The sequence below is a fragment of the Desmodus rotundus genome, chromosome 6, assembly GCF_022682495.2.
Source record: "Desmodus rotundus isolate HL8 chromosome 6, HLdesRot8A.1, whole genome shotgun sequence".
Lineage (NCBI taxonomy): Eukaryota > Metazoa > Chordata > Mammalia > Chiroptera > Phyllostomidae > Desmodus > Desmodus rotundus.
The window spans coordinates 140,838,421-140,865,553 of NC_071392.1; the positions used below are offsets into that span (position 1 = coordinate 140,838,421).

Consider the following 27,133-nt stretch of genomic DNA (forward strand, 5'->3'; position numbering starts at 1 on the left):
TGGGTTCTGTGCCAGCATTTTCCCTCACGGGGCTGTGCAGGGTAGAACAGGCTGCTCCTGGCACTCCCTCTCAGGAGCCGTGCACAGGCTGAGACTTGGGGCCACAGAGAGAGGGAGGGGGTGTGTACGTGAGGCTGGATGACAGGCCAGGTCTCCTTGTTTCCTAAGATCCTGTGATGATGATGACGACAGCCACACTTAGTGCCCTCCGTAGACACACTGTCTGACTTTAGTCTCAGAAGGTATAGTTTACACCTCCACCTTCTTAGGTTTCTCATCTAGTATACGGACAAGAAAACAGGACCCCGGATGGTTAAGCAACCTCACACAGCTGGTAAACAGCCAGGCTGGGACTGACCCCCTTTGTCTGCAGAGCCTGCTGCCCCTTACCCAGGATGCAGCCTGCTTGTAGCTGTCTGGGGATGTACAATTCTGAAAGCATTAGGAGGCTAGGAACCCCTGGTAAAGAAACCAATGGGCGATAACATCCTTCTTTCCAGGGACTTTGATGTTTTATTTCAAGGCTCCAGGCGGCAGTCAGGGGATTTGCAGACCTTCCCCCTTAGGAAGCAGATTAGGAAACTCATCTCCTTAAACTATGTGGCCACAGCCCCTAAAGACATGGAATCTAAAAGCAGCTCTGACAGACACTCCCCTGAAATTACAGACTTGGGTTTTTTAAGAGACTAGCACTAATTAAAGAGAATGCCACAAAGAGGGCCATGTCCCAGACGACAGGCACTCACCTCCCACACCATGCCGCGCCCAAGGTTCCGTTTTTACTTTTAGTTTGTCATGGTTGAAAAGATCTAGATCTGAACCTTTCAAATTTCAGTTTTCAAACTTCAAATTGTATAATTGCGAAGTTTTTGTTCAAACAAAAAGCTTTACTTGGGTCCTGGACGGGTTGCTTAACCATCCAGGGTCCTGTTTTCTCATCTGTATATTAGATGAGAAACCTAAGAAGGTGGAGGCGTAAACTATACCTTCTGAGACTGAAGTGAGACAGTGTGTGCCTATGGAGGGCAGCTGGTTAAAGTGTCGCCCCCATATGCCAAGCAAGGTTGCAGGTTCAATTGACCCCAGGTCAGAGCACATACAAAAACCAACCAGTGAATGCATAAATGAGTAAAATGACAAATCAGTGTTTCTCTTGCTCTCTCAATCAATCGATCAATAAAGTTTTTCAAAAGCTGTATTTGTGTTATGCCACCATCGAGCGTTAGGCATGAGATAGATCTTATTTAAGTTGCAGCAGTCACCTGGGGCAGGTAGTATTACGATCCCCATTGTACAGGTGAGGAAACTGAGCTGCACAAGAGAATCAGTAACTTGGCCAAGGTCACCTCGCTATCAAGTGAGGGAAGCAGAGTTTGGATACAGGCCTGCTGACGTTGGAGCGTGGCTTCACACCGCTGGGCTAGTCCACTGTCCAGTCCACGGGGACCGGATAGGATGGGATGAGACTAATGCGAGGCACGACAGACAAATGTCCCCCAAATGGCAGTTATTGCACGCCAATCAAATATTGCCTTAGTGCCTGTTCTGTGCGCTGCGAAAGTGATGTCTGGCTGGGTCCTGGAAGACAAGAAAGACACGTGGACCAAAAGCTTTGCCACAACACTGATGGTGGGATAAGTGCTGAGGGCCAAGGGGAGGAATAAATTACTTCCAGTTGTGCAGAGGTTTCGTGGAGGCTGTGCTTCGTAAGGGAGGGAAGGCCATTTGTATGCGGAGACAAGGCGGAGTTGGCAAGGCCGCTGGAGGGAATCACTCCGCGTACAGTGGGACAAAGGGGAGACACCTGGGAGACACAGCACGAGTAGGCTGGGAAAGGTGGGCTGGGTCAGGTGGGCTGGGTCAGGTGCCGGGAAGCACGCCTCTGCTCCGGTCCCACCCCTGCAGAAGCCCTTGCTGTGCTGTGTGATCTCCGTTGCTCCAGGGACGCCAGCAGGGCTGCGGGCAGGCAGGCGTGGGAGCTTCCTCAGCTCCCCTGGGGCCTCAGCTGCAAACCTGGATTCCAGAGGCAGAGATGGTGTGGAGAAGAACCAAAGCAAAGGAGCTCCTCCAGAACCACTCACCCCACAAGGCACCGGTGCCTCAACCCTCAGGCATTCCCAATGGGCCAGCCAGCCTAAATCAGGACTCTGGCGGGCAGAAGTTGTGAAAAAAAAAAAAAAAAGGAAAAACTCTTGTTCACACACACTCCCAGAGCCCACAGAAACACTCCTCCAAGGATGGGTAAATCCGAAGGACACTGCCATCTTGTGGCCAAGAAACCCTGATGCCATGAAGGCTGGGAAAGTTCCTGTGCCCCAGAGGGACCACAAAGGCAGAAATGCCTGAGACTTGTTTAATAACTTCATAATGGAACCAAAATTATGCTGGCACCCAGTTTAGAGTCAAAACCAAGTCTTAATTCTGGCTGCCACATTCCGAGGTGCAGGTATCGTGAATTGTGCAGAAGAGGAAACGGCCCCCAGGAGAGATTAGGTGACTGGTCCAAGGTCACAGGTGGCCAAGTACAGAGTCAGGTCTTATGCCAGGGTCCCCAGTCACTGCCCAATAAATGGTTAAGGGTTAAAGCAGTGATTCTCAACATGTGGTCCCCAAGACCTTTCGGAAGGTGCGTGAGGTGAAAACTATTTTCATAAGATGCCATTTTCTTCCAGCAGTCCAGTGAAATCTCCAGAATCGACTTGCTGTGCGACGACCTCATCTAGTTCTGACGGCTGATGGGACGCATGTCTGTGTACTCATTTCAAAAATCCAGGTTTTGATTTCTAATATGGCATGGCCCATGTATAACCAAAAGCCCTTTGAGGTGTTCAGTAATTTTTAAGAGTGTAAATGGGTCTAAGGATGAAGAAGTTTGAGAACTGTTGCTTTAAAGAAATATTTAGCCCTGGCTGGTGTGGCTCAGTGGATTGAGCGCTGGCCTGTGAACCAAAGGGTCACCGGTTCAATTCCCACTCAGGGCACATGTCTGGGTAGCAGGTCAGGCCCCTGGTGGGGGTGTGTGGGAGGCAACCACATACTGATGTTTCTCTCCCTCTCTCTAAAAATAAAGAAACTCTTTTAAAACGTGTCTTCTTAAAAAAAATTAAAAAAATAAAGTTATGCAAACTGAACATTCCTTTTGTTTTGCTCTAGATGAATCAACTCTGCGTGAGGCACTGATTTTTAGGTTGGTTGGTTTGGACCCTCATTTGTAGGCTGACTGAAACTGTAATTGACATTTCTACACATCTGTGATTAAAGAAACACAACATCACACGTGCGGACAGGGAGAGGTCACTGGCAGGCCTGCTCTAAGTGGATGGCTCACATGTGCGGCCCCATCTAACCCCACAACCGCCATTTGCAGGAGGTGCTATTATCACCCTGTGTCCTGCAGACACAGGAAGAGTGGCCCGGCTGAGGTGCTTGTGCGTGGACTCTAACCCAGGCAGTCTGTCTTCCCTCCCTCTTCCCATTCCTGTTTGAAGACTGGACATTCACCTGATAGGACAAAAGTTTTTCAAACATGGACTCTAGGAAAGTAGTGAAGAGAAGGAAGATCACCAATCTGACCCCACACCTTCACTTTCCGCAGGAGGGCAAGTGAGGTGCGGAGAGGATTAAGTGACTTGCAAAAGATCACACAGCAAAGCATCAAAATCCACTGGGCTTCTTACTCCCAGCCAGGAGCCCTGAGAACTCCACCCCAAGCAAGCACTGCGATTGTCTCCTTCAGAGCAACACGTGAGCAACACAGCGTAGCTTGTAAGCAAGTACATCAAGACTATGCAACAGACAACATCTCCAACAAAAGCAGTTCGACTTTATTGCCGGGAAGCTAGGGAGGAGCAGGGCAAGTGGGGGGTCTCTGCAGGAGCTGCCAGCGGTGAGCAGGACTGCCAGGTTCCCATCTGTCTGGAGGGCAGGAGAGGATCAGAGTCCTGGAAGAGATGAGATGTTAGGTGGAACAGAGGCGCCATCTGCTGTGCACGTGGGAGCATTGCAGAAGCAAAGGTTCACTAAGAGGCAGTTGTGGAGGGTGAGCGGGGAAACCCAGGTGCTGGACAGCACCTGAAAGCCTGCTGTCTAGCACGTGGCTCCCAAGTCTGTTATTCCCGGCTTGACGGGAACCCGTTCACTTTGCTAAGTCAGTCACTGCTGAGGGCTTCTTCTGGGGAACACCCAGGGCTGCCGCGCCAGCACTCCCTGTCCTGTTTCCACTCACACTGGGAAGACAATGAACTCGATCCTGAGCAAACAAACCTGACACCAGCCAGATGATCAAAGTGACTTTATAACCAACCAACATTCTAGCTCTGCTTCCCAAACCTGGATTGAAATCAGTCACTGGGGGGAGGGGGACACTTAGAACAGACTCAAAGACAGATGGGAGAGATGTTGCCCAGGCGTGCAGGGCCAAGTGCTGGACCGGTGATTCCCACCCAGTGCACGCACCCAATCTCGGGGAGCCTTCCCTCACTACGCGTGGTTGCTGAGATATGTGCAGATAAAATTACATGCTGTCTAGAATGTTCTGTGGAACATGGGGCTGGGAGCCCTGCATGAAACTAGGACGGCAGTGACGGGACAACTGTAGGAGCTGGGGGAGGAGCACGCAGGCGTTCACCTTTACGACTCCACTTGTGGATGGGTGAAACTCCCTGTGATAAGAAAAGCTAAAATGAATGAGAACTGCTGAGAATTACCCAGCCACAAAAAGGAACGAAGTACTGACCCAGGCTACCACTCACATGAATCTTGAAAACATCACGCTAAGTGTAAGAAGTCAGACACAAAACATCACCTACTGTATGATTCCTTTTTAAAATTATGTCATTGATTATGCTATTACAGTTGTCCTCATTCCCCCCCTTTGCTCCTCTCCACCCAGCACCCCCCACTCCCTCAAGCAATCCCACCACCATTGTTCATGTCCATGGGTCACTCGTACAAATTCTTTGGCTACCCCATTTCCTGTACTGTACTTTACATCCCCATGGCTATTCTGTAACTACCTATTTGTACTTCTTAATACCCTCACCTCTTCACCCATTCCCTCCCGTCTGGCACCCATCAAAACATTCTCTGTATCCATGACTCTGTCTGTTCTTCTTGGTTGCTTAGATTGTTTTTCAGATTCAATTGCTGATAGATACGTATTTTTTGCCATTTTATTTTTCATAGTGTTGATCTTCTTTTTCTTAAATAAGTCCCTTTAACACTTCATATAATAATGGTTTGGTGATGATGAACTCTTAGTTTTTGCTTCTCTGGGAAGCTCTTTTACCTACCTTTCAATTCTAAATGACATCTTTGCTGGGTAGAGCAATTTTGGCTTAGGTCCCTGCATTTCATGACTTTTAATATTTCTGGCCAATCCCTTCTTTCTTTGTTGTTTTTAGATTTTTTAAAAATGATTTTATTTATATATTTTTAGACCGAGGGGAAGGGAGGAAGACAGGGAGAGAAACATCAATGTGTGGTTGTCCCTCACTCGCCACTCTCCTTCCCCCCAACCAGGGACCTGGCCCACAACCCAGGCATGTGCCCTGACTGGGAATTGAACCAGTAACCCTCCAGTTCACTGGCCAAGTTCAATCCACTGAGCCACACCAGCCAGGGCTGGCCAATCCCTTCTAGCCTGCAAAGTTTCTTTTAAGAAATCAGCTGACAGTCTTATGGGAACTCCCCTATAAGTAACTGACTTCGTTTTTCTTGCTGCTTTTAAGAGTCTCTCCTTATCTCTAACCTTTGGCATTTTAACTCTGATATGTCTTGGAGCGGGCCTCTTTGCATCCATCTTGTTTGGGACTCTGTGCTTCCTGGACTTGTACGTCTATTTCCTTCACCAAATTAGGGAAGTTTTCTTTCATTATGTTTTCAAATAGATTTCCAATTTCTTGCTCTTTCTCTTCTCCTTCTTGCACCCCTTTTACCTGGGGCACCCTGCCTGAGCTATATAGCAATCTGAGATGGCTGCTCCTTGTGCTGGGCTTGGAGATCCCCATGCTACAAACCTAGGCTGGCTGCTGCAAGTGGCTCACTGAAGCCAGCAGTTGCTTATTTGATAGAATTTAAGAAGTTGTAAGGCATGAACCAAGACCAGTCACTCATATATAAAGACAGCTTCAGTGTCTGTAAGTTGGGTGGGGCAGAGTCTCGGGGATCTCCACGGCAGGTCAAACAGTGTTATCCAGGTTAATGGAGTCTCAGATACAGCACCAGTCTGCTGGCTCTGTGGGTGGAAGGTTTAGAAAAGGGACAATGACCTCTGTTCTCCTTGTTGCCAGACACTCCAGTCTCTCCCTGTATGCCACTGGTGCCTTTCAAGCTGCCACCCAGGTACTGGAACTCAGAGGGACTGAGTCTGAGTAGGTGAGTCCATGTGTGGGTTCTTTAAGAGGAACTGCTTGGGGCTCCAGCAGTTTCTTCCACTGACTCAATCTCTACTGGGATTTGCAGGCAGAAGTTGGGGGCACTTATCTTCCTGGCACTGGAGCCCTGGGCTGGGGGCCCTGGTGTGGGGCTGGGATTCCTCACTCTCAAGATATGACTCCTGAATTTTTATCTACCACATGTGGGTGAGGGACCAGCCCGTTCCGCATCCATGCCCCTCCTACCAGTCTGGACAGATGTGGTTTCTTTAATTCCATAGTTGTCAGACTTCCATTCAACTCAATTTCTGATTGTTCTGAGTGATGGCTGTCCTATATTTTAGTTGTAATTTTGACATGGTTGTGGGAGGAGGTGAGCCATGTCTGCCTATGCCGCCATCTTGACTGGAGTCCGACTCCTTTTCTATGCAAAGTCCAGAATAGCTGAAGCCAGAGAGGCAGAGAGTGGAGGGGGGTGGGGTGCCGTGGGGAGAGACTGTTTAATGGGTACAGGGAATTTTTCTGGGGCGATAAAACTTTTCAAACTATGGAGAGGTGGTGATTGTACAACATTGTGAATACACTAAAATATCTATGAATGGAACACTAGACAATGGTTAATGGCATGTCATGTGAATTTCACCTTAATTTAAGAAAATACTATGAGACAAACGTTAAACTGAGTTTGGTTTACAACTGGCAGGTATTTTATGCAACATGCTGGAGCCCTCAGCTTCTCTGAGCTAAGCCTTCATTTTCAGAGGGACTTCACAGGAACCCCCGCCAGGCAGGGAAGCAGCGGAGAGGGTGGAGCCCTGTTTTTACAGACGGGAAGACTGAGGCTCAGGCCCATAAACTCAGGCATGACAGGAGGGCAGGGCTGGAATCCTGATTACTCTTCCTGAGCTCATCCTGAACATGAGTCGCATCCATGGACGGAATGGGGGTGAGGGAAACAGACACATGTGACATTTCATGATTCGAACGTGAGGTTGCTATTCCCCCAGGACACTGCCCTGGCTCAGCCTCCAGTGCAACCTTTAGGAGGAAGGCTGTGCTCGCTGGGGACCAACGTGCCCACCAGCCAGTCATAGCTGGCTGCCTCTGCCTGGGGGCTCTCCACAGGCCCAGTCAGGGGACAATGCCACCAGTGACTACAAAACCTTGATTCCGGGTATCTCTTGCTCTGCCTCTGCCACTGGCCCAGGGTGGGGCTTTAGTCCCACCACTGCCCCTCAGGCCTCACTCTCCTCCATGACAGTGAGCGCACAGGGCTGCGGCGACCACTGCAGTTCCCGCACCAAGTGCAAGACAGGGGCAGTGACAGCTGGGCGGGTGGGGCTGCGAAGCGGTCTGGACACAGAGGGAACACTGGATGGATGGGTAGGCTCCGCCCTGGTCCCCCTAGGGGAGAGGGCAGGCACAAGGCCACTTATGTGCCCCCTGGATTACACAAAACAGGTGGGAATTTCCAGCTTCGATATGTGATTGGTTTGCGCCACTCTGAATTAACTTACCTGGCTGGTGCCCAGAAGCATGAACCCCAGGGCATAGGGGTTGCCTCTGATAGGACGTCAACCGCTCAAAGCAAAAGACACACTGTTCAGGGTCACGTGCTCCCAACTTAAACGTGGCTGATCGCGAAATGCACCCATGTCATGAAAGGGGTCCTGGGAGACATGACGTGGTGCAGCCTCTCCTCACAGGGGCTGCAAGGACTCCCCAGACACGTGGTTTGCATTAGCTACTCAACTACCCTGTTGAAGTGCCTGCACCTCACCCACCTGCCCACTTTGGTCCACCCTGTGGGCCAGGGGTCCAGGCCACTGCTATTTGGGGCCAACATAGGTGACGGTTTTCCCCGTTTTCTTCAGGGTCTCCAGCAGAGCATCCACACTGTGCTCAGAGTCGATGCAAACCTTCTTGTTGGGCAGGTCGATGTCAAACTGAACACCTGCAGGAAGAGGAAGTGGAGTGAGGGTGGCGGTGGCAGAAGCAGAGACCCTGGCAGTCAGAGCGAGAAAGAGCTCCGGCTCTGAAATCCTTATTCACAACCACTCTTCCGGCCGCCTCCAGACCAGCGATCAGGAAACTTTCCCTGTAGTTTGCTGATCCCTGCCCTGGACTTGCAAAGATAATAGAGATGTACCATTGTAAAAAAGGGGCAAACGTCTCTGATCAAACGGAAAGTGTAAGGCCCCTACTCTCTTCACCCTCTAGAGACCACTCCGAGTAGTGTGGCATCTCTCCAGTCTTTCCCCCGACAGACAAATGGGAAATAACCCCCCGAAAGGCATCCTACTATACAAACAGGTCCTGCTATATTTCACTTCCCAGTGGCCAGGATGCCTTGCCGTCTTAGCATGCCCAGACTGACTGCATCCTGGTTCGTAACAGCAACACCCTGATCCATGAAGTGGATGCGCCCTGCATCCACTCAATCCCCTGCGGAAGGACACTGAGGTGGCTTCCGGTTTCTCACTCTTACCACAACGATACAGTCAACATCCCCGAACATGTCTTGTAAAACCTGTGAAAAGATTTCTGTTCCATGAATTCACAGGGTGGAAATTGTGGGGCAACAATTTCCAACATTACATGGTATTGCAAAACTGCCCTCTTCAAGGGCTGTGCCGATTTAAAGCCCCCCAGCGGCACAAGGGAGTGTGTTGAATGGGTCTTACGGAGACCACAGAGTACAGAGTGGAGGCCCTTCATAGGTTCTAGATGTGGCTCCACCACTGACTTGCTGGGTCTTGCCCATTATAGGCCTCAGCTTCCCCATCTGTACTGAAGCAGATGGGGTTGGCCAGCCCCTACGGTCTTCCCAAGTTCAAGTATGCCATTAGTCTGTGATTCCTCTGGCCCAGGACTGCTCATCCAGGGCCCTAACCAAGTGGGAACCCTTCTGAGCCATCTCAAGAGTCCACTCAAGTGGGGAGAGTAGTGAAAGGTAAGGAGAGACCTGTCCCCAAGTTCAGAGCAGATCCCCAAGCATCAGTCAAGAGGCCTTAAAAATCAGGTGGACAAGATTTGCTACAAATGCCTAAATTTGTAGCAAATGGATACTTGGGGTGGATGGGTGTTACAATGTATCCGTGCTGCCCTCTGGGTTTTTGTCTTTCCCTTCAGGAGTATCTCCCTCCTCTGGCATCATAGAGCCAAAAGGAGCTCTGGGGCTGTCTAACACAGTGGATTTCAAACTGTGTGCCTTGCAGCCCAGGTTCCTGGGTAGGTGTCCTTGAGCTGTCAAAATGCAGCCCCACCCTCATTTCATCGTGCCTCTCCATATATGAGGGGCTTCTGAGCAGAAATTCACTCTAAGTACCCATGGCAAAAGCAGATACAGACTGACGTTCTCACGTGGTGGCTGGGGAAACTCAGGCCTGAGAGAGGAAGAGGCCACTGTCATGTGACGAGTCAGCAGCGGGTTCTTTCCACAACATCCTCATTCCACAGATGGAATATACAGCTCAGGAAACTGCTTTAAATGCTAACGAGATCACACCGAAGGGAAGCCCTTTGAAAAGTTGGTGGTATTATTATTTAGGGTTTAAAAATAAAAATCTGCCCTGGCCAGTCCATGAACCAAAAGGTCACTGGTTCGATTCCTGGTCAGGGTACATGCCTGGGTTGCAGGCCAGGTCCCCAGTAGGGGGCATGCGAGAGGCATCCAATGGATATATCTCTTGAATGTTGAGGTTTCTCTCCCTCTGTTTCTCCCTCCCTCCCTGTCTCTCTGAAAATAAATTTTTTTTAAAATGAAAATCTTAGAAGGCTGACTGGCCCAGCACTACCAGAAATCTGACCGCAGCTCAGTCATTACCTCAGGGAGCCCCAGGGCCAGACCTCAGCCCTCTCTGGGCCTCCATTTCCCCAGCTGAGACCTGAGGGGTTAGATAAGAATAATGGTTTCCTAAATATGTCCAGAAAAGGTGCTTTAGGAGTTCTACACGACTGATTCAAATTGTTACAGTTTAAAAAGTCCTAGTAGAAAATGACACTCAGATTGCCATATAACAAAAATTAGCCCACTGGAGATCACCAACATGCTAACTGGTACTGATAGGGCTCTGGAACTAGACTGCAAGGCCAAATCCCAGCTCTGCCACTTACTGGCCGTGCGGCCCCAGTCAAGTTACTTAACCTCTCTGAACTTCAGTTCCCTCCTGCTGTAATGGAGATATAGTCCAAGAAGCACCTAAATGGTTGTGAGGATTAAATGAAAGCCACCAAGCTGAGTACTTGGCACATGCTAGGTACTCAATACACCTTAGTTTTACCGTTATCATCAGCTTGAACTCAAGCTTCTCCGGCTCCATGTCTGCGTGCATTTGAACACGACATAAAGTTTATCAGTTTCCCCCACTTCACTCCCAACCGAGGGCCACTCACTCACCTCCCAGCTTGTTGAGGACCCGAGTGACAGCATTCGAGCAGCCTTCACAAGTCATGTCAACGGAGAACTCGTGCTTCTGAAACAAAGGGGACCGTAAGCCAAGCGCTGCGGAGGGACCCACACACCCCACCGGCATGCAGCCCACTCAAGGGCCAAGACAAGGGGAGGAGACACAGGGCAGGACCTGGCTGCCGTCCGACCCACAAGTGGCCTGTTTCTGGGCCCCACTGTCTTCGTCAGCAAAGTGGAGTAACCAAGGATTTCTGTATCTCACAGGCTATTGTATTAAATGAGATAATCCCTCCAGCTCCTTTAGCAGTGTCTGGCATGCTGTGAGTTCAATCAGCCGGAAAGCTAGTTTATAATGCTGGCTTCTAGTCTCACCTTCAAAACCCTGATTCTTAGGCCTTGGGGCCATCTCAGCACCATCAACTCTGACAAGTGTGGACGCCCATCCCCTGAGCCATGCTGATCTGGTGGTCTTACCAATGCATCAGATCACCTTTTGTATTAGAATCACCGGGGAGCTTGTAAAACCTATAGGTTCTAATCAGCAAGAGTGGGCTGGAGCATCTACAATGGCTAGAAGGCTTCCCTGGTGATTCTGATGTATAGTGACCACTGTTCGCACCCAAATGCCGCCTTCTCGGAGGCATCACCTAATTCCTGGCAAGGAGATGGAATGGCACATGCTCCCAGGGAGTGGGAGGGCAGACCAGTAAGGGAGGCCAGGCTCCTGGATGCTTCACACAGGCTGGACATCCTATGTCTCCACGATATCCAACAAACTAAGCTCCCAGAAGACAGAGGCTTGTTTAGTTCATGGCCGCATCCCCACAACAGGCTCTCAGAGACATCGTGAGTCCAGTTCCAGACCACCGCAACATAGCAGGGGTCCCCATAAAGCAAGTTGTCCTCTTTGCTGGTGGAGGGTTTTGCTTTTAATTTGTAAAACAATAATAATAATAATAATAATCTACATTTGTGAAGCACAATAAAGCTAACTGCAAATGAAACTAGGTACGTCCGTAGTTGTAACAGACCACATGGTTCGTGAAGCCTCACGTAGTTACTATGTGGCCCTCAAAGAAAAATTTGCTGACTCCTTCTCTAGAACAAACAGATGGTCAAGATCTGCCCGTGGCGTGCACTTGTGTGCTAAGCTTTAAAGGGTTTGCGAGGCTGATACAAGACCCAAATCGATGAGTGCCCACGATGCTCTCCATCTGGTGTCTGAGGTAGCCCTCACCCAGCCTGCAACGGGCGCTAGTCACCTTATTTGACTCAGGGTTAAGTAAACTGCACAGTCAGTCACGTGGCGAGTATGGGCTGAGGCTGGGACATGGACCCAGGCTTTCCTGGCTCCAGGGACTCCCTGCTCGTTCCGGACCAGCACACAGCACTGCGCCCCACCATCCTGACTCCGAGCAGGACCTCTGAGAGTGGGGACACTTCGTGAAGGAGCAGGAGGTTTTGCTGCCCGAGGACCTGAAGTGAGCAGACATCTGAAGTTTCCTGCTGTGCAGACTAGACAGCAGCTCTCCTTCCAGCCTCCACAGGGCAGAGGCCAGAAGCCTGCTGGTGGCTTCCAGGTGGCAAACGTCACACTTCGGTGTTCTCCTCCTCTACCTCTGAGTTGCACAAGTAAATTAGATGGTGGTGGAAAAATCTATGTAACCAACAGAGTTCTCCATGCTGCTTCACAGGGAACCCCAAGACTGGCCTGCCACTGGACGCTCGGCCTGGTGTCGCTCCAGCTCCCACAGCCTCTTTAAAGTGGATGAAAAAGCCCAGCAAGTCGCACAGTGCTTTCACAGAACCTCAGACTCGGCAGGGTGGGAACAGAGTAGGGTCACGTAGCCCGGCTCCTCTCAGACAAGGAATCTTTCTCAGCTCTCCGGGACATTCAGCCTCTGAACGCCCTGAATAAGGGGAGTTTACCACTAATAGTATTTGAGGGCCTCCTCTGTGTCAGACCTGGTTCTAAGCACCTCTGAGAATTACATTGGTTAATCATTACAGTAACCCATGAATAATTCATTATTATTATCTCTTCTTGACAAGAGAGGAAGTTGAGGTTCAGAGGTCAGGTCACTCACTCAGTGGACACAGCCAGTGAGTGGCAGGGCCTAGACCAGACATAGTCTCCAAAGCCTGAACCCATAACCACTGCAGTCCTTGTTAAAATGAGGTTTGAAATCTGCCCACCTGTGGTTCTTCCCTACTTGTCCTAGGTCTCTGCAACAGCCACTGCTCCTCGTGGACTAGCTATGCCAGCGGCTGTGCCAAGTATTTCGCTGGCATTTTCCCATTCATACTAACAGTCCTGTGAGGTCGGTTTTTATCCCCATTTTACAGATGAGGAAATCAAGGCAGAGAGAAGCAAAGGAGCTTCCTCAAGGTCATCGGGTTGGCAAGCAGGAGCAGATGCTCAAGTAGGCTTCTGAGATTCCAAGTGTTTGACAAACCCCTCAGGAGGCAGGTTTCCCCTTTCCGTTTCGATGGTAGGCCCTCTGCTAAATCCTCCTTCCTCCAGCTGTTCGTCTCAAGATGTGGCCGAGTGCCCTCTTCCTACCGACCATCCCCTCGCACGGGTCTTTTGTTTGTCCAAATCCCCAGAAGTGAACAGAGGACAGTGATCCTCAAGCTGCCCCCCCCCCAAAAAAAACCCTGGTGGCCTCACTACCCCAGTCAGGGGTGACTGATGCTGTCCTCTGACCCTGCCACAGGCAGATTGGTTCACCTGGGAGCCTATGCTGTCGGGTTCTTGTCCATACTTTGTGTTGTCTGAGGTTCTGTCCCAAGGCACCTGGCAAGACCCAAGGGAAATGACACATGCAATGTTTGTGGCTTGGCCCAGGGGGCCTCTGGCTCATCTGTCAGCTTCCCCAAAGCTAAGAGGCTAAGACACAGGGCATCTGGGAGACACCTCTGAGTACTCGCTGGGTTCACAGAGCAGTGAACTAGGCACCCTGGGGGAAAGTGCTAAGCACCACCTGACCCAACCAGGATCTCTAGGATGCAGCTGGGATCAAAGCTTCCTCCCAAGCCAAACTGACTTTTGTCCACACTTACCAAGCGGCCGGGCCAGGAGAGACTGGGCATCTGAAGACAAGGGGATTAATCCTGGCTCTATTCATCTTCCAACTCGACCTTGCGTAAGTTACGTGCTTTGGGGGAGTTTTTATTTGCAAAAGGCTTGCTTCCTTCCTTCCTCCCTCCCTTCCTTTTTTCAAATTATAAGAGAAACTTTATTTAGAAAGTTACAGAGACGAGCCAGCTGGGGCTTCTGAAACAAGTTACAGAAGCGAAAGAAGGGCCCTAGGAGCTTAGAAGAAAGAAAGGCGAAGATAACAAGGCCGGGGTGGGGCGATGAAGAAGAGGTAGGGAAAGGCGGGGTGGGGGCGGGGGCGTGCTCCCGACCCGGAAAGTGCGCGAAGAGGCCTCAATTTCTTATCTACAAAATGAGGCCAAGAGCTACCAGATATTTGCGGTTAAGACTGAGTAAGCGGCGAAGACCGGGGAAGACCTCCTCTGTCCTCCTGAAACCCTGCCACGGAGCAACAGGAGACGTTGGGCAGGTCCTGAACCTCTCCGGGGCTCCTGGGTTCGGGTTCAGAGAGTGACCGGCAAAGCACTGTCTCCATTCAGTGTCGCCCAGCCTGAAAGTCGGCCGGAGTAGTCAGGGGAAGGGAAGAAAAATACGGACCTCTGCAAACCCTCCCCGTCCGCGAGGCCCTAGCCACCCCCTCCCCTCTCTCAAGGCCAGCGCCGCGGAGGCGCACCAGGCGGAAGGGCAGGAATTGCGAGTCCTAGTTCCCACTCGCCACCCACTCCCCGTGTGACCGCGGACTCCTCTCTGCCCTGCTCTGGGTCTCCGTTTCCCCGTCTATGCAGGGAAGGTCTGGGCTTGTCGCCGGAGGCCTTGCAGCGGCCACGATGTTCCGAAGCCTGACTCCTACCTAAAGCCCCCTTCGCATTGGACTTTCGGGAGCTTCGCAGAAGCAGGGGGCTGCGTGGGGAGGGCTGAGAAGGGGCAGGAGCTCCCGGCGCGGCCTGAACCCTGGAAGAGCGACATCTGGCCCAGCAACTGTGCAGCCGAGGCACAAGCCGGGGGCCTCAGACCTGCGCGGGCAAGGGCGGGGGCGGGGCGGCCACTTACCGGCATGACTGAAGGGAACGTGGGCGGCGGCGGCGACGCTCCTGCAGGTTCTGAGCGCTCTAGCTGCTGGGTTTCCAGGCTTGCGCGCCCTAGGGAGCCGCCCCGCAGGTTTGGCCCCGCCCCCTCCGCCCGGCCGGCAGCGAGGCCCCGCCCCCCGCCCGGCCGGCCTGGGCTGCCTGACAGCCTGGTCGCTCCGCCCTCTTCCGGCGGGCGTGGCCCCGGGCGCCTGCCACTCCGGAGCGAGGCGGTGCACCCTACCCGGCTGGCTTCTACCTCCGGTCGGCCCTTTATGGACTGCAGCCTTCGTTTCTGGCTCGTGTTAGGGGCGTTAGGAGTACAAGGGCCCCTTAGTGAACAGGACAGACCCCGCCCCTCCCTGAAAGGACAACCTGCTGTGTTTACTCAGTCACTATTTATTGAATTCCAACATTGAGCCAGAACTGTACTAGGCCTCCAAAAGCAGTAGTGGAAAAGACATAGCCCAGCCGGGAGCCACCAAAGCATGGCAGGATATTGCAGTGTTAAAGGAAATGTGTCATGGGAGCAGAGAGAGGATCTCTAATTGGGACTACAGTGTGTGTGAGTGTGTGTGTGGAGGGAGAGGGGAGATTTTGGCCCGAGGTAATAAATGAGTTCAGGAGAAGAGTACAGGTTTATCTGATGCTGGAGGAGAAAGAAACTTTCCTCTACCTTCCAAGGTTCTTTCTGCTAGTCTAATAATTAAATTGTCATCACACAGATTAATGAGAGAAAGAAATCCAATTTAGTAACATACCTGAATGAAACCCCACGTACATGAATGACAGACCCCACCTATGTGAGATGTTCTGAGTTAGAAAGGGGAAATAAATATATGACATTGTGAGCTAAGGATGAGGTCAGGTGCTTTGGAGGGAAGGAAGGTTATTCTCGGAATAAGAAGGGCAGAAGTTCAGTAATTAGAAGCTTGCCCTAACACATAGGTCCTAGAAAGTGATTTCTGGTAAGGCCCCTGATTTAAATTCTAGTAGTTGGGAGGGGGCGTGCTGAAGTTTCTCTTGAGTGCAATGGAGCTCAGATGCCTTTAGCTCAAAATAATCCACATATCACAGAGGTTCATTTTGGGGTGACTCATTATGAACCCCTACATGCTGAAGGAAGATGAGCAATTTGGGAAGGATGGAGGTAGACAGAAGAGCAGGTATAAATGTTAGAAGGCAAGAGTGAGCATGGCTTGAGAGGTGGAGATATTCGGATTGAGAGGCAGGCACATAAAGAGATGGAAAAATGAAGCCACAGAGGCATGAGCCCCACAGCCATGGGTGAAGACAGATGGAGGCAGAGATGGCCCAGGACACTTCCAGAGAAACAGGCGTGCCAGTTTTTGGAGCTTCAGACACAGACACACAGATGCCCCTCTGTGCACACACAGCACCAGGATGGTTCTGTCCTTGGAGTATCGAAGGATTCTGCCAAAGGGGCTCAGTCCGAGCAGTTCCAAAGATCTCTCCATCAACAGAGTGCTTGGAGAGCTTATTAAAAACTCAGATGTCTAGCCCTGACTAGTGTGGCTCAGTGGATTGAATGCCGGCCTGGGTTGCTGGTTTAATTTCAGGTCAGGGCACAGGCCTGGGTTGTGGGCCCAATCCCCAGTTGGGAGTGTGTGTTAGGCAACCACACACTAATGTTTCTCTCCCTCTCTCCCCGACTTTCTAAAAATAAATAAATAAATAAAACCCCTCAGATTTCTAGACCTCACCCTGCATACATTGCTTCTTAACTTCAAGGCATACTTTTAGTTCCCTCCTCTTCCTGGTTTGGGGAACCGCTGGTTAAGGAAAACTGTAGTCTCAATACATGAAACCTTTTAAAGAAACTGCTGGTCATTGTCTCTCAGGTCTAATTCATCCTTTTTGCCTGCTTTGTGAAAAAGGGTCCAGATCCTTTATATATTTTTTAAAGATTTTATGTATTTATTTTTAGAGAGGGGAAGGGAGGGAGAGAGAGGGAGAGAAACATCAGTGTGTGGTTGCCTCTCGAGTGCCCCCAACTGGGGACCTGGCCCACAACCCAGGCATGTGCCCTGACTAGGAATTGAACCGGTGACACTTTGGTTCACAGGCCAGCACTCAATCCACTGAGCCCCAGCAGCTGAGGCTGGATCCAGACCCTTTAAATCTTTTTTCCTTTCCTAACTGGCAAGATGGTAAGCTTCCTCAGTAAAGGCTCTGCAGAGACACTGGAAGGGGAAAGCTTTTTCCATCTTGTTTCTACTGTGCTCACTCAGTAAGCCCTTGCAGCATGAGTTGCACCATGCCCAGCTTCTGAGGATGGCTTCTCCTGCACCAGGCTCCTGCTGTACTCAGGGACCAGCAGCACCTAGCAGCCAGCACCCCCAGTATCTAGCCCCCATGGTGTGCTTTCATAGCAGAGTGCCTTCAGTGAGATGCCTCTTTATGTGAATAGCTTTTTTCAGCACCCTAGCAGGTGGTTTTCCAGCTGAGAGGGTGGATTTCTAGCAAGTTCCACCAGCAGGGCGTTCAGTGGACCAAGCTTGGATCTCAGCCTAGGGGTGGAGGTGGGGTGGGGGTGGGGGATGCTTTTTAGGTTCTCTATCTTTCTATCTTGGCTGCATAGTGCTATATCATTCAGTTGTTCCATAGTTTACTTAACCAGCCTCTATGGCAGAAACCATTGGCTGGCTAATCCAACACCTATTCCCAATCTTTTTACTCTTGCTACTAAGGTGTTGGCTGGATCCCTAAATACTTTCTTTCCCATCTTTCCTTGCAGCCAGTTTGCCCATACAATAGAGCTCTGGATGACAAGTTCAAAGTAGAAGTCTGCTAGGAATATTTTGGGAAAGCTGTCGCTTTTCTCATAAAAGAGAACAGATATCACTGCCTAGAAAACTGATGTTATATCTAGAGTGCAAGTGCACTTTCTTGCAACTATGAGGGGAATGCCAAGGGAATTAGAGAGGCTGGTTCTGATGGTGCAGACTGAGCCAACGCCAGCCGCAGCTTGCGCCCAGACTAGCTATGTGGGACAGGTGAGCCCCTCTTTATTTCAGCCACGGCTACTCAGACTTCCTGTCGCTTGCCCCTGACACTTTCTAGATACAATCCCCCACTGACAGAGATATAGGTTGCTTCCAATCTTTTATTGATGATTACATAATGGCAGTTTATATACACACATCTTTTCTTAAAATTTTACGTAGACTAAACTCCTAGTGGAATTACTGACTCATTCTCAACTGAGATGAGCCACGTTGCCAAAGCCTTACCAACCACATTTTCGTGTCTTCTGATCTATGTGTACTACCCTCAACCATTCCAAGTTTATAGGTAATCTTTAAATTTTTCCTTTTCTGCTTTTCTTTGCCATATTTTCTATAATGAACATTAAGAAAAGGACCACAGCGGGGAAAAAGAGTTCAGGAGTTCTGACTTCCAGACTGCCAGCAGTCTCAGCACGAGCCTTGTGAACTCAGGTCAGCCATGGCCTCACCACGCCCGGGGGCCTGGGCGCTGGGCCCTTCTGGCTCACAGTGCTGTGGCGAGGACAGGCATGGATGGACCATTGCCATGTGCAGCTGGTGAGTTTGCCCACAGTGGTCGGTGCCTTCTTCCCAGTGCACCCCACCTCTGGCCCCCACCTACTGGAGTGACCATTTGGCAGGTGCTGGGGCTCAGCTTTGCAGAGAAAGGCCATTCTGGCTGCTGCCTCCTCCCTTAGAATGGCTATTCCAATTTATGTTTTCTGCTAGCAGTGTATGAGAGAGTTTTCCCACACTTTTGCTGACGTTTGGTATTAGCAAGTAATTATTTTTCATGATTTGATGACTGAACAATGATTTAAAGTTTTGGTGCCTTGGTTTCCCCATCTGTTGAGATGAGCTGTTTGAGGTTTAGATAAGCTATTTTATATACATAAAATAGTTCCATTCTTCCTTACTGGGCTTTGGATTTCAAGTGATATTAACCTGATTTTGAATACCAGCTCTGTCACTTTCAAGCTATGTGACCTTGGGACAGTCACTTAACTTTTCTGAGCCATAGCTGCTACTTCTGTAAAATTGAATTAGTACAGGGTGGGTCAAAAGCAGGTTTACAGTTGTTTGAATGGGGAATAATATAATCATTAGTAAATAGTAGTACAAGAATAAACTCTGTGTTCCACATGCTCACAGCTGTAAACTTACTTTTGCCCACCTTGTGCTTCAGCGTTTCCCTGAGGAGAAATGGAAAAACTACACCTGGCACCGTGCCTGTTACATAGTAGTTGTTTGATACAAGGCAATTTATTGGGACTTCAAATATTGTCCCTCTTCCAAGCCACAGCAAGTGATGACTCCTAGGTCTGTATAGGAAGTGTATAGAGTGTGCTACAAAAAATCCTTGCGAAGAACTTTGGCTGCAGATTGCCACCATTTGCTATGGACCCCAAAACTCTCAAACTACCTGGAAATCTGTCTAAGACAGCATTATCTGGTGGCACACCTGAGAGAATGAAAGTCCCAGGGTCTCAGGGGTTTCTGAGGAAGGCATGCCCCTTTCCCTACTTGGGGCTATATCCTCCTTCCTCGGGCAGTGGGTAAAAAACCTGGACTTGAAATCCGGGAGCCCTAGCTCCTAGCTCTAGCTGTGTGACCTTGGGCAAGTTGTTTAACCTCTCTGAGCCTGTTTCTGAGAAATGGGAAATAAGGTGGTTATGAGCATTAATGAGATCATCTTTGTAGAGAGCATTAGCAAGGCACCTGGGGCGTGGTCAACACTCCATGGACTTTGAGGGGGTACTGTGCTTGCAGTCAATGCCAACGGAAGGAGAAACCCAATTAAGCATGCTTTTCCAAGCCAGTGAAGGGTGTCTTTGGATCTTTGTATGATCTTTGTGTGGTACGGAGCAAAAGGAAAAGAAATTAGCAGTATGGGAAGAAGGCAGATTGAAACCTTAATGCCTCGTTTTCAAAATCCCTTGTATAGCTGAAGGGGCAATATAGAATTTCATTCTGTAGTAAAGTCCAAAATTGCCACATTTGTAGTTCTTCATATTGTTAATGGCAAACAGCACCAGATGTTAGCCCTCAGTCCTTGAGTTTTGGCTAAGAAAAAATTCATAGTCACTGCTCAACTACAAGCCAAAGTTTATTTAGAAGGTCATAGAGGTAGAATTGAGCGGTAGAAGAAAGGAGTCAGTGGGCTCAGGAAACAAGTTACAGGGGCAAAAGAAGGGCCCTTGGAGCTCAGGAGAAAGGAGGCAAAGGTGCACACTGGGGGGAAGGAGAGGGAAAAGCCTCAGGTGAGAGAGAGAGAATGAGGGAGAACTGGGTCCTTGGTCTGAAAGACTTTTATCTGGCCGCCTCAGGATACAAGGAATAGTAGTCAGCCTTCTAGGTGTGTCTCCTCAGGGTCCTTGTCTCCACTGACTGGCGCCAGGGTGGGGTCAGTAGTCCTTGAAGCTGGTGCTGATGTCAGTCAAGGCGTCTTTCCTCTGGCTTTGCTGCTCTGCTGGGCCTGGAGCTCAGACACAACTGAGGCCTAGATGTTATCTCTAGTTTGAAGAAAACTGTCTCTGGTCATCAGACCCGATGCTTTGTTCTTAAGATGATTTGATGGTCCCTGACTGGGATGGCTCAGTGGATTGGGTGTAGACCCACAAACCGAAAGGTCACCAGTTAGATTCCCGGTCAGGGCGCATGCCTGGGTTGCCGGCCAGATCCTTGGTGGGGGATGTGCGAGAGGCAAACTGATCCATGCTTCTCTTTCTCTCTCTTTCTCCCTCCCTTCACTTTTTCTAAATATAAATAAATAAATAAAATCTTTTTTTTTTTTTAAAGATTATTTGCTGGGACTCAGAACCTCATTGTCCCGAGGGCTTAATGCTTAAGGGAGTGGTCATGCAAGGGACTGTGTGGGAGATGTGAGAGACATTCTCTGCCCCCCCTCGTTCCTCCTCTAAGGGGGTCTACTACATGACTAGTGACATGCCAGAGGAGGAAGGTCAGAGGAGGATCCGGCCGCATAACCAGTGATGTGAAAGTTCAGGGGGTCTAAACCTCATGACCAGTGATATGCTAGGGGCGGAGCTCCCACCCTGCAATTGACCGTGGCTAGGCATCCGGGGCTTTCTGCCCTGGTGACCTTCTGCACCTGGCCTATGGTTCTTACTCTGCTCACATATCTGTCTAAATGCCTACTATATGAATATCTCTATTAACATCTGTATTTAACATTGAATTTTGTTTGAAAAATCATACAGTATCAAAGAGTACAGAATGAAAACTAAGCCTTTCTCCTACTCTGGCCCAAGTTCAGCTCCCTGTCAGTAATCATTAACAGTTTCTTGTGACTCCTTCCAGATATAACCAGTGGATGTACACCAAAACTGTACAGGAATGTATACAGAGAACTATAGCAATATGGTATATCTTTTTTAAAATTACATTTTATTGCTTATGCTATTACAGTTGTCCTGATTTTCCCCCTTCGCTCCCCTCCACCTGGCACCCCCCACACCCTCAGGCAATCCCCCCACCATTGTTCATGTCCATGGGTCATGCATATAAGTTTTTTTGGCTACTCCATTTCCTGTACTGTACTTTACATCCCCATGGCTATTCTGTGGCTACCTATTTGTACTTCTCAATCACCTCACTTCTTCACCCATTCCCCCACACCCCTTTCCCATCTGGTAACCATCAATTTTCTTGAATAAGTCCCGTTAACATTTCATACAATAATGGTTTGGTGATAGTGAACTCCTTTCGCTTTTTCTTGTCTGGGAAGCTCTTTGTCCGCCCTTTGATTCTAAATGATAGCTTTGTTGGGTAGAGCAATCTTGTTTGTAGGTCTCTGCATTTCATGACTTTGACTATTTCTTGCCAATTCCTTCTAGTCTGCAAAGTTTCTTTTGAGAAATCAGCTGACAGTCTTATGGGAACTCCCCTGTAAGTAACTGACTTCCTTTCTCTTACTGCTTTTAAGATTCTCTCTTTATCTTTAACCTTTGGCATTTTAATTCTGATGTCTTGGAGTGGGCCTCGTCGCATCCATCTTGTTTGGGACTCACTGTGCTTCCTGGACTTGCATGTCTGTTTCCTTCACCAAATTAGGGAAGTTTTCTTTCACTGTTTTTCCAAATAGATTTCCAATTTCTTGCTCTTTCTCTTCTCCTTCTGGCACCCCTATGACGCACATGTGGACCTCTTGAAGTTGTCCCAGAGGCTGCTTATACTGTCCTTATTTTGGGGGACTCTTTTACTTTCTTGTTGTTCTGATTGGTTGTTTTTTTCTTTCTTATGTTCCAAATCATTGATTTGATTCTCAGCTTCATCCACTCTACTGTTGTTTCCCTGCAAATTGTTCTTTATTTCAATTAGTATATCCTTTGTTTCTGACTGAATCTTTTTTATGCTGCTGAGGTCCTCACTAAGTTCCTTGAACATCCTTATAACCAGCGTTTTGAACTCTTCATTTGATAGATTGCTAATCTCCATTTCATTTAGCTCTTTTTCTGGAGTTTCAAACCATTCTTTCATTTGGGCCATGTTTCTTTGTCTCCTTATTTTGGCAGCCTCCCTGTGTTTCTATGTATTGATAGAGCTGCTTTTACTCCATCTCTTGGTAGTGTGGCCTACTGTAGTAGGTGTCCTGTAGGGTCCAGTAGCACAGCCTCACCTATCATCCAAGCTGGGTACTCAAGGTACACCCTTCATGTGGGCTGAGTACACATTCCTCCTGTAGTGGAAACTTGATTGCTCTTGGCAGGTCAATGAGAGGGATTTACCCAGGCCAGTCAGCTGCAAGGACTCGCTGTGACCACTGACCACAACCCTTTTCCCTCCATGGAGGATCAGCTGTGCAGGGGCAGGGTGGTGGTGTCCTGACCTGGTTCTGGCGTTTCCTGGGTGGTGCAGGCCAAGAGCAGCCCCAACCTGTGTTTTACCCAGTGCACCCTACGTGAGCTATAAAGGAATCTGAGATGACTGCTACTTGTGTTGGGCTTGGAGATTCCCAGGTGAAGCCAAGCTGTGAATCTAGGCTGGGTGCTGTTAGTTCTGGGCCTGAGGCTCACTGAGGCCAGCTGTTGCTTGTTTGATGGGATTTAGGAGGTTGTAAGGCACAAGCCAAGACCAGCCATTCACCTGGAACAGCAAAGTTGGTTTGGGTGGAGTCTTAGGTAGGGGATTTCCAGGGCTGAGGAAATAGTGTTAGCCAGGTTGATCAAGTGTTAGATATGGCACCAGCCTGCTGACTCTGTGGGAGGAAGGTTTAGAAAGGGACAATGGTCTCTGCTCTCCTTGATGCCAGACACTTCAGTTTCTCCCTGTATGCCACTGGTGCCTTTCAAGCTGCCCCCCAAGTGCTGGAACGCAGATGGACTGAGTCTGAGTAGGTGAGTCCATGTGTGGGTTCTTTAAGAGGAACTGCTTGGGGCTCCAGCAGTTTCTTCCACTGACTCAATCCCTGCTGGTTTTTGCAGGCAGAAATTGGGGGCACTTATCTTCCTGGCACTGGAACCCTGGGCTGGGGAGCCTGGTGTGGGGCTGGGACTCCTTGCTCCCAAAATATCCCTCCAGAATTTTTGTCTACCACATGTGGGTGTGGGACCAGCCTGTTCTGTGTCTGCACCATTCCTACTAGTCTGGATGGATGTGGTTTCTTTAATTTTGTAGTTGTCCGACTTCCATTCAACTCAATTTTTGATGTGTCTGAGTGATGGTTGTTCTATAATTTAGTTGTCATTTTGACGTGGTTGTGGGAGGAGGCGAGCCATGTCTGCCTATGCTGCCATCTTGACTGGAAGTCTGCCCCATAATACACTATAACTTAATAGAAATAATTGCCCCAACGTATCCCTCCCCCTTTTTCATTCTTCCCATAATTCTGCATTTTGCTTTCTTCATTTATCGGTATTTCTTGGAGATTGCTCTATAACTGTACACACAGATCTGCCTCATTTCCTCTGTGGTTACACGACAGCTGACTGTAAGTGTGCACTGTCGTAGTGTTATATCTAACCAGCCCCATATAGCCGGACTGCTGGGTTGTTTCCTGCCTCTATTATAAGCAGTGCTACAATGAATATTATTATACTGGGTCTTTGCTCACAGGTGAGAGTTTAAGTTATGTACAGGCACATACCTGTATTTTTAATCACCCTTCATGAATGATTAACTGTTTGGGAAACTGATCCAGATAATGTCCTTAGGATCATAATACTTTCTGCTAACCTTCCACTCCCCCAACTAAATTGTATTTTCTGGGATTGTACCCATGTCTCCCCGCTGATTCTCTGAATTTGAGGAGTATGGCAGGAAGAGAAGGGTGAAGTACTGTACTGGAGGGGTTGCTGGTTTTGCTTAGTAGTGAAAAGACCAGTAGGTGGCTGGGTGGGACCCTCCCTTAGATGACTGTGACAACCAGACCAGGGTTTCTCTACCAACTTTTCAGCCAGATAATAGTTTGTCATGGAGGGCTCTCCTATGCATCCCTGACCTCTGCCCACTAGATGCTGGTGGCCCCTCTACCCAGTTGTGACAAGGTCATATGTCTCTTAGGGGCAAAATCTCCCTGCCTCCCCCATTTTAAGAGGCAGTGCTCCAGACAGTTCACTGTTGGTAAATTATTCATGGAACACATTACTAAGTATCCAGCATCTGGGTTCTGAGGGAGTATGATGTGAGTAGGGAACCTACCACAGAACATGTCACCTTGCTCTCTCCTGTGGAAGACAGTGACAGCCGTGTGAGGTCTTGTCCACATTCTCCCTCTGGTGATCTATTCCTTCCTTCCTTCCTTCCTTCCTCCACACCGTACACAAACATAGTCTTATCGTAAAACTTTCAAGTAATACATTATCCTCATCACTTCCAACCTAGGGGATTCCCTAGGGGGTAAAGAACTGTTGTTTTTATTTTTTAAAGATATTATTTATTCAATCCTAGAGTGAGGGGAAGGGAGGGAGAAAGAGAGGGAGAGAAACATTGATTGGTTGCCTTTTGCACACCCGCAATCAGGGATCTGTCCCACAACCCAGGCATGCACCCTGACTGGGAATTGAACCTGCAACCTTCTGGCTCGCAGGCTGGTGCTCTACCCATGGAGCCACACTAACCAGGGCTGTTTTAAATTTAGAACTCTTCCTATGATCTTAGATACCTATTTTAACAAACAGAAATCATGAGTTATATTTTGTTTGTTTTGTTTTTAACATTAGACTTCACTATGTTTTGTTGAACTTATTTTTTTTCAATTAAATGTCCAATTAACAATTGGAGACTTATCCATATCTGTATAATTCTATCTCATTTTTAATAAAGTGCTGCATAGTATTCTATATTATGTGCATAGCAACACTTAATTATTAATAGTTTGCAAACTGAGGAGCAAGTACTTTTTCAGTTTAAATAGTCTAACAAGCTGACAATACTGTAATGTCCATATGCCTCTTCGTAAAAAAAAAAAAAAATTGTGGCTCTCAACCAATAAGTGGGATATACACAATTTAATAAGACTGCCAATGGCCTTACAAGAAGAGCCGTGACCACTTAAAATTCCCTCAGAATGAAATTAGGAATAGCCTTGACCCCTATCACAGGCTTTTTGGATTAAATTACCAATCTGTGGGTGTAAAGTTTTGCCAGTTCGCTCTCGTTAGCGGTTCCATTTGGAGTCATCTTGTACAATGCAAATAGAAATCTCCCAGGAGCTCGCAGAAGTTCAAATTTCCTTAGCATGGCTAACACGATCCTGGACCGGTGGTTCCTTACTCCAGAAAATCGTCAGCAGCTTTTCCCCTCTGGGCTGAGTTCCCTCTGTGTCCTCATAGTATCAAACACCTGTTCCCCGGTTGGGGGAGCTTCTGGCCAAGGGCGGCGCTCTGGTCTGTTGAATGAGTGACGGCGAGCGGGACAGTGTTTTGATCATCCCTGATTCCAGCCCTTGGAACTCACAATAAATGATGAAAGATCAAGGCCGCGGGCGGACTGAGGCATGGACGGGTGGGGGAAGAGGAGTGAGCAGAAGGGCCCTCTCACTTCGCTTCTGGGGCCCGGCCCGGGCTGGGAGGCGAACGGGGACGAGCCCGGATGCCACCAAGCGGCTGCCCGCGACCCTTTCTCTCGCGAAAGAGACGCTCCACGTGCTTCATTTCTAAATTTCTCTGCGAAAACTTAACGGGAGCTCCTCCTGCAAGGTCGTAAGCCTGCAATGAGAAGGGATCCCAGGTGTGTCTTTGTATTTCCTTAAAAAATGCTGTTAGTCACCAACAGAGGGCCCAGCAATACACTTAGAGATGTGGACTGGACCAGAACTCTGTGGCTGAAGGGCCACTTTGCCGTTGAACTGTTTCAAGAAATCTTCGGGATGTCTCCCTAGGAGTTTGACAAGTTACTCTTTAAAGATGGAATGACCCGGAGAAATAAATCCCCACACCTACAGCGGTTAGAAAACTGAATGACAGGATGTTCGAGGTCCAAGCAGATCAGAGAATTTAAAAACTACGGTCCCTCAGCAACAGCAAAAAGGAAAAACCTCACTGCACACCCACGAGCCGACCTTCGGGCTGACCTGCAGCTGCACTTGCCAAAGACAGCAGAGCAATTTGTGTTCTCCTACTGAACAGCAGTTTTCACGTGTGACTTTTTACAAGGTCTTAGGTATATACGGTGGGAGTTATCTTCTCCTTTGGCTTCCCGAAATAGCTGTCCGACGATAGTGCTGACTAATGGAGAGAGCCAGCAAGTGCCCTTAGGCATGGAAATAAGTTGTTACAAGAGAAACAAACAACGGGAAACTTTACCACTTGGTTACTGTGGTGTCAATCTACGGAAGAGGAGGGAGAGAGGCCTCAGGACTCAGAGCCAACAAGTGAGTAAAAGAAAGGAGAAAGGACACAACCCTAGACTGGAGAGTCACAGAACCGCCCCAGAAACACGGTGGCCCCGGAGCTCGATCTCCTTGGTGCAGCCCAACCCCCGCGTCAATCAGCTCCTTCCGCATTGCGATTGGCTGAGGGCTTCCTTGGCCTCCCTGGCTCCCACCTCCTAGTTGCTTGGGGTTTACTTCCCCAAAGTACACGGGCCCCACCTTGTGGAGCAACCGCTCCTGCGTTGGAAAACGGATCTCCGCCCAAGGGAAGCCGTTTTAACGAATGGGAGCAGCTCCACGCATTTATTGGCTAATATTGGTATCTGTCAAAGAACTTCCCACC

The 27,133-nt window shown here is 49.1% G+C and overlaps 1 protein-coding gene across 5 annotated transcripts; it reads right to left on the reverse strand.

Moving 5' to 3' along the window:
* Window positions 1-1,172: 1,172 nt before the first annotated feature.
* On the reverse strand, window positions 1,173-15,058 carry ATOX1 (antioxidant 1 copper chaperone). Of its 5 annotated transcripts, none has more exons than XM_053927035.2 (4): window positions 14,936-15,058; window positions 10,774-10,849; window positions 8,159-8,328; window positions 1,173-1,578 (listed from the first exon to the last, which is right to left on the reverse strand). In XM_053927035.2, the coding sequence occupies exons 1-3, from the start codon at window positions 14,939-14,941 to the stop codon at window positions 8,204-8,206; spliced, it is 207 nt and encodes a 68-aa protein (XP_053783010.1). In that variant the 5' UTR covers window positions 14,942-15,058; the 3' UTR covers window positions 1,173-1,578; window positions 8,159-8,203. The 5 variants fall into 5 exon arrangements, with proteins under 5 accessions (XP_053783010.1, XP_045041082.1, XP_024432720.1 ...); XM_045185147.3 differs by lacking the exon at window positions 1,173-1,578 and adding an exon at window positions 1,604-2,013; XM_024576952.3 differs by lacking the exon at window positions 1,173-1,578 and adding an exon at window positions 3,804-3,941.
* Between the last annotated feature and the right edge of the window lie 12,075 nt (window positions 15,059-27,133).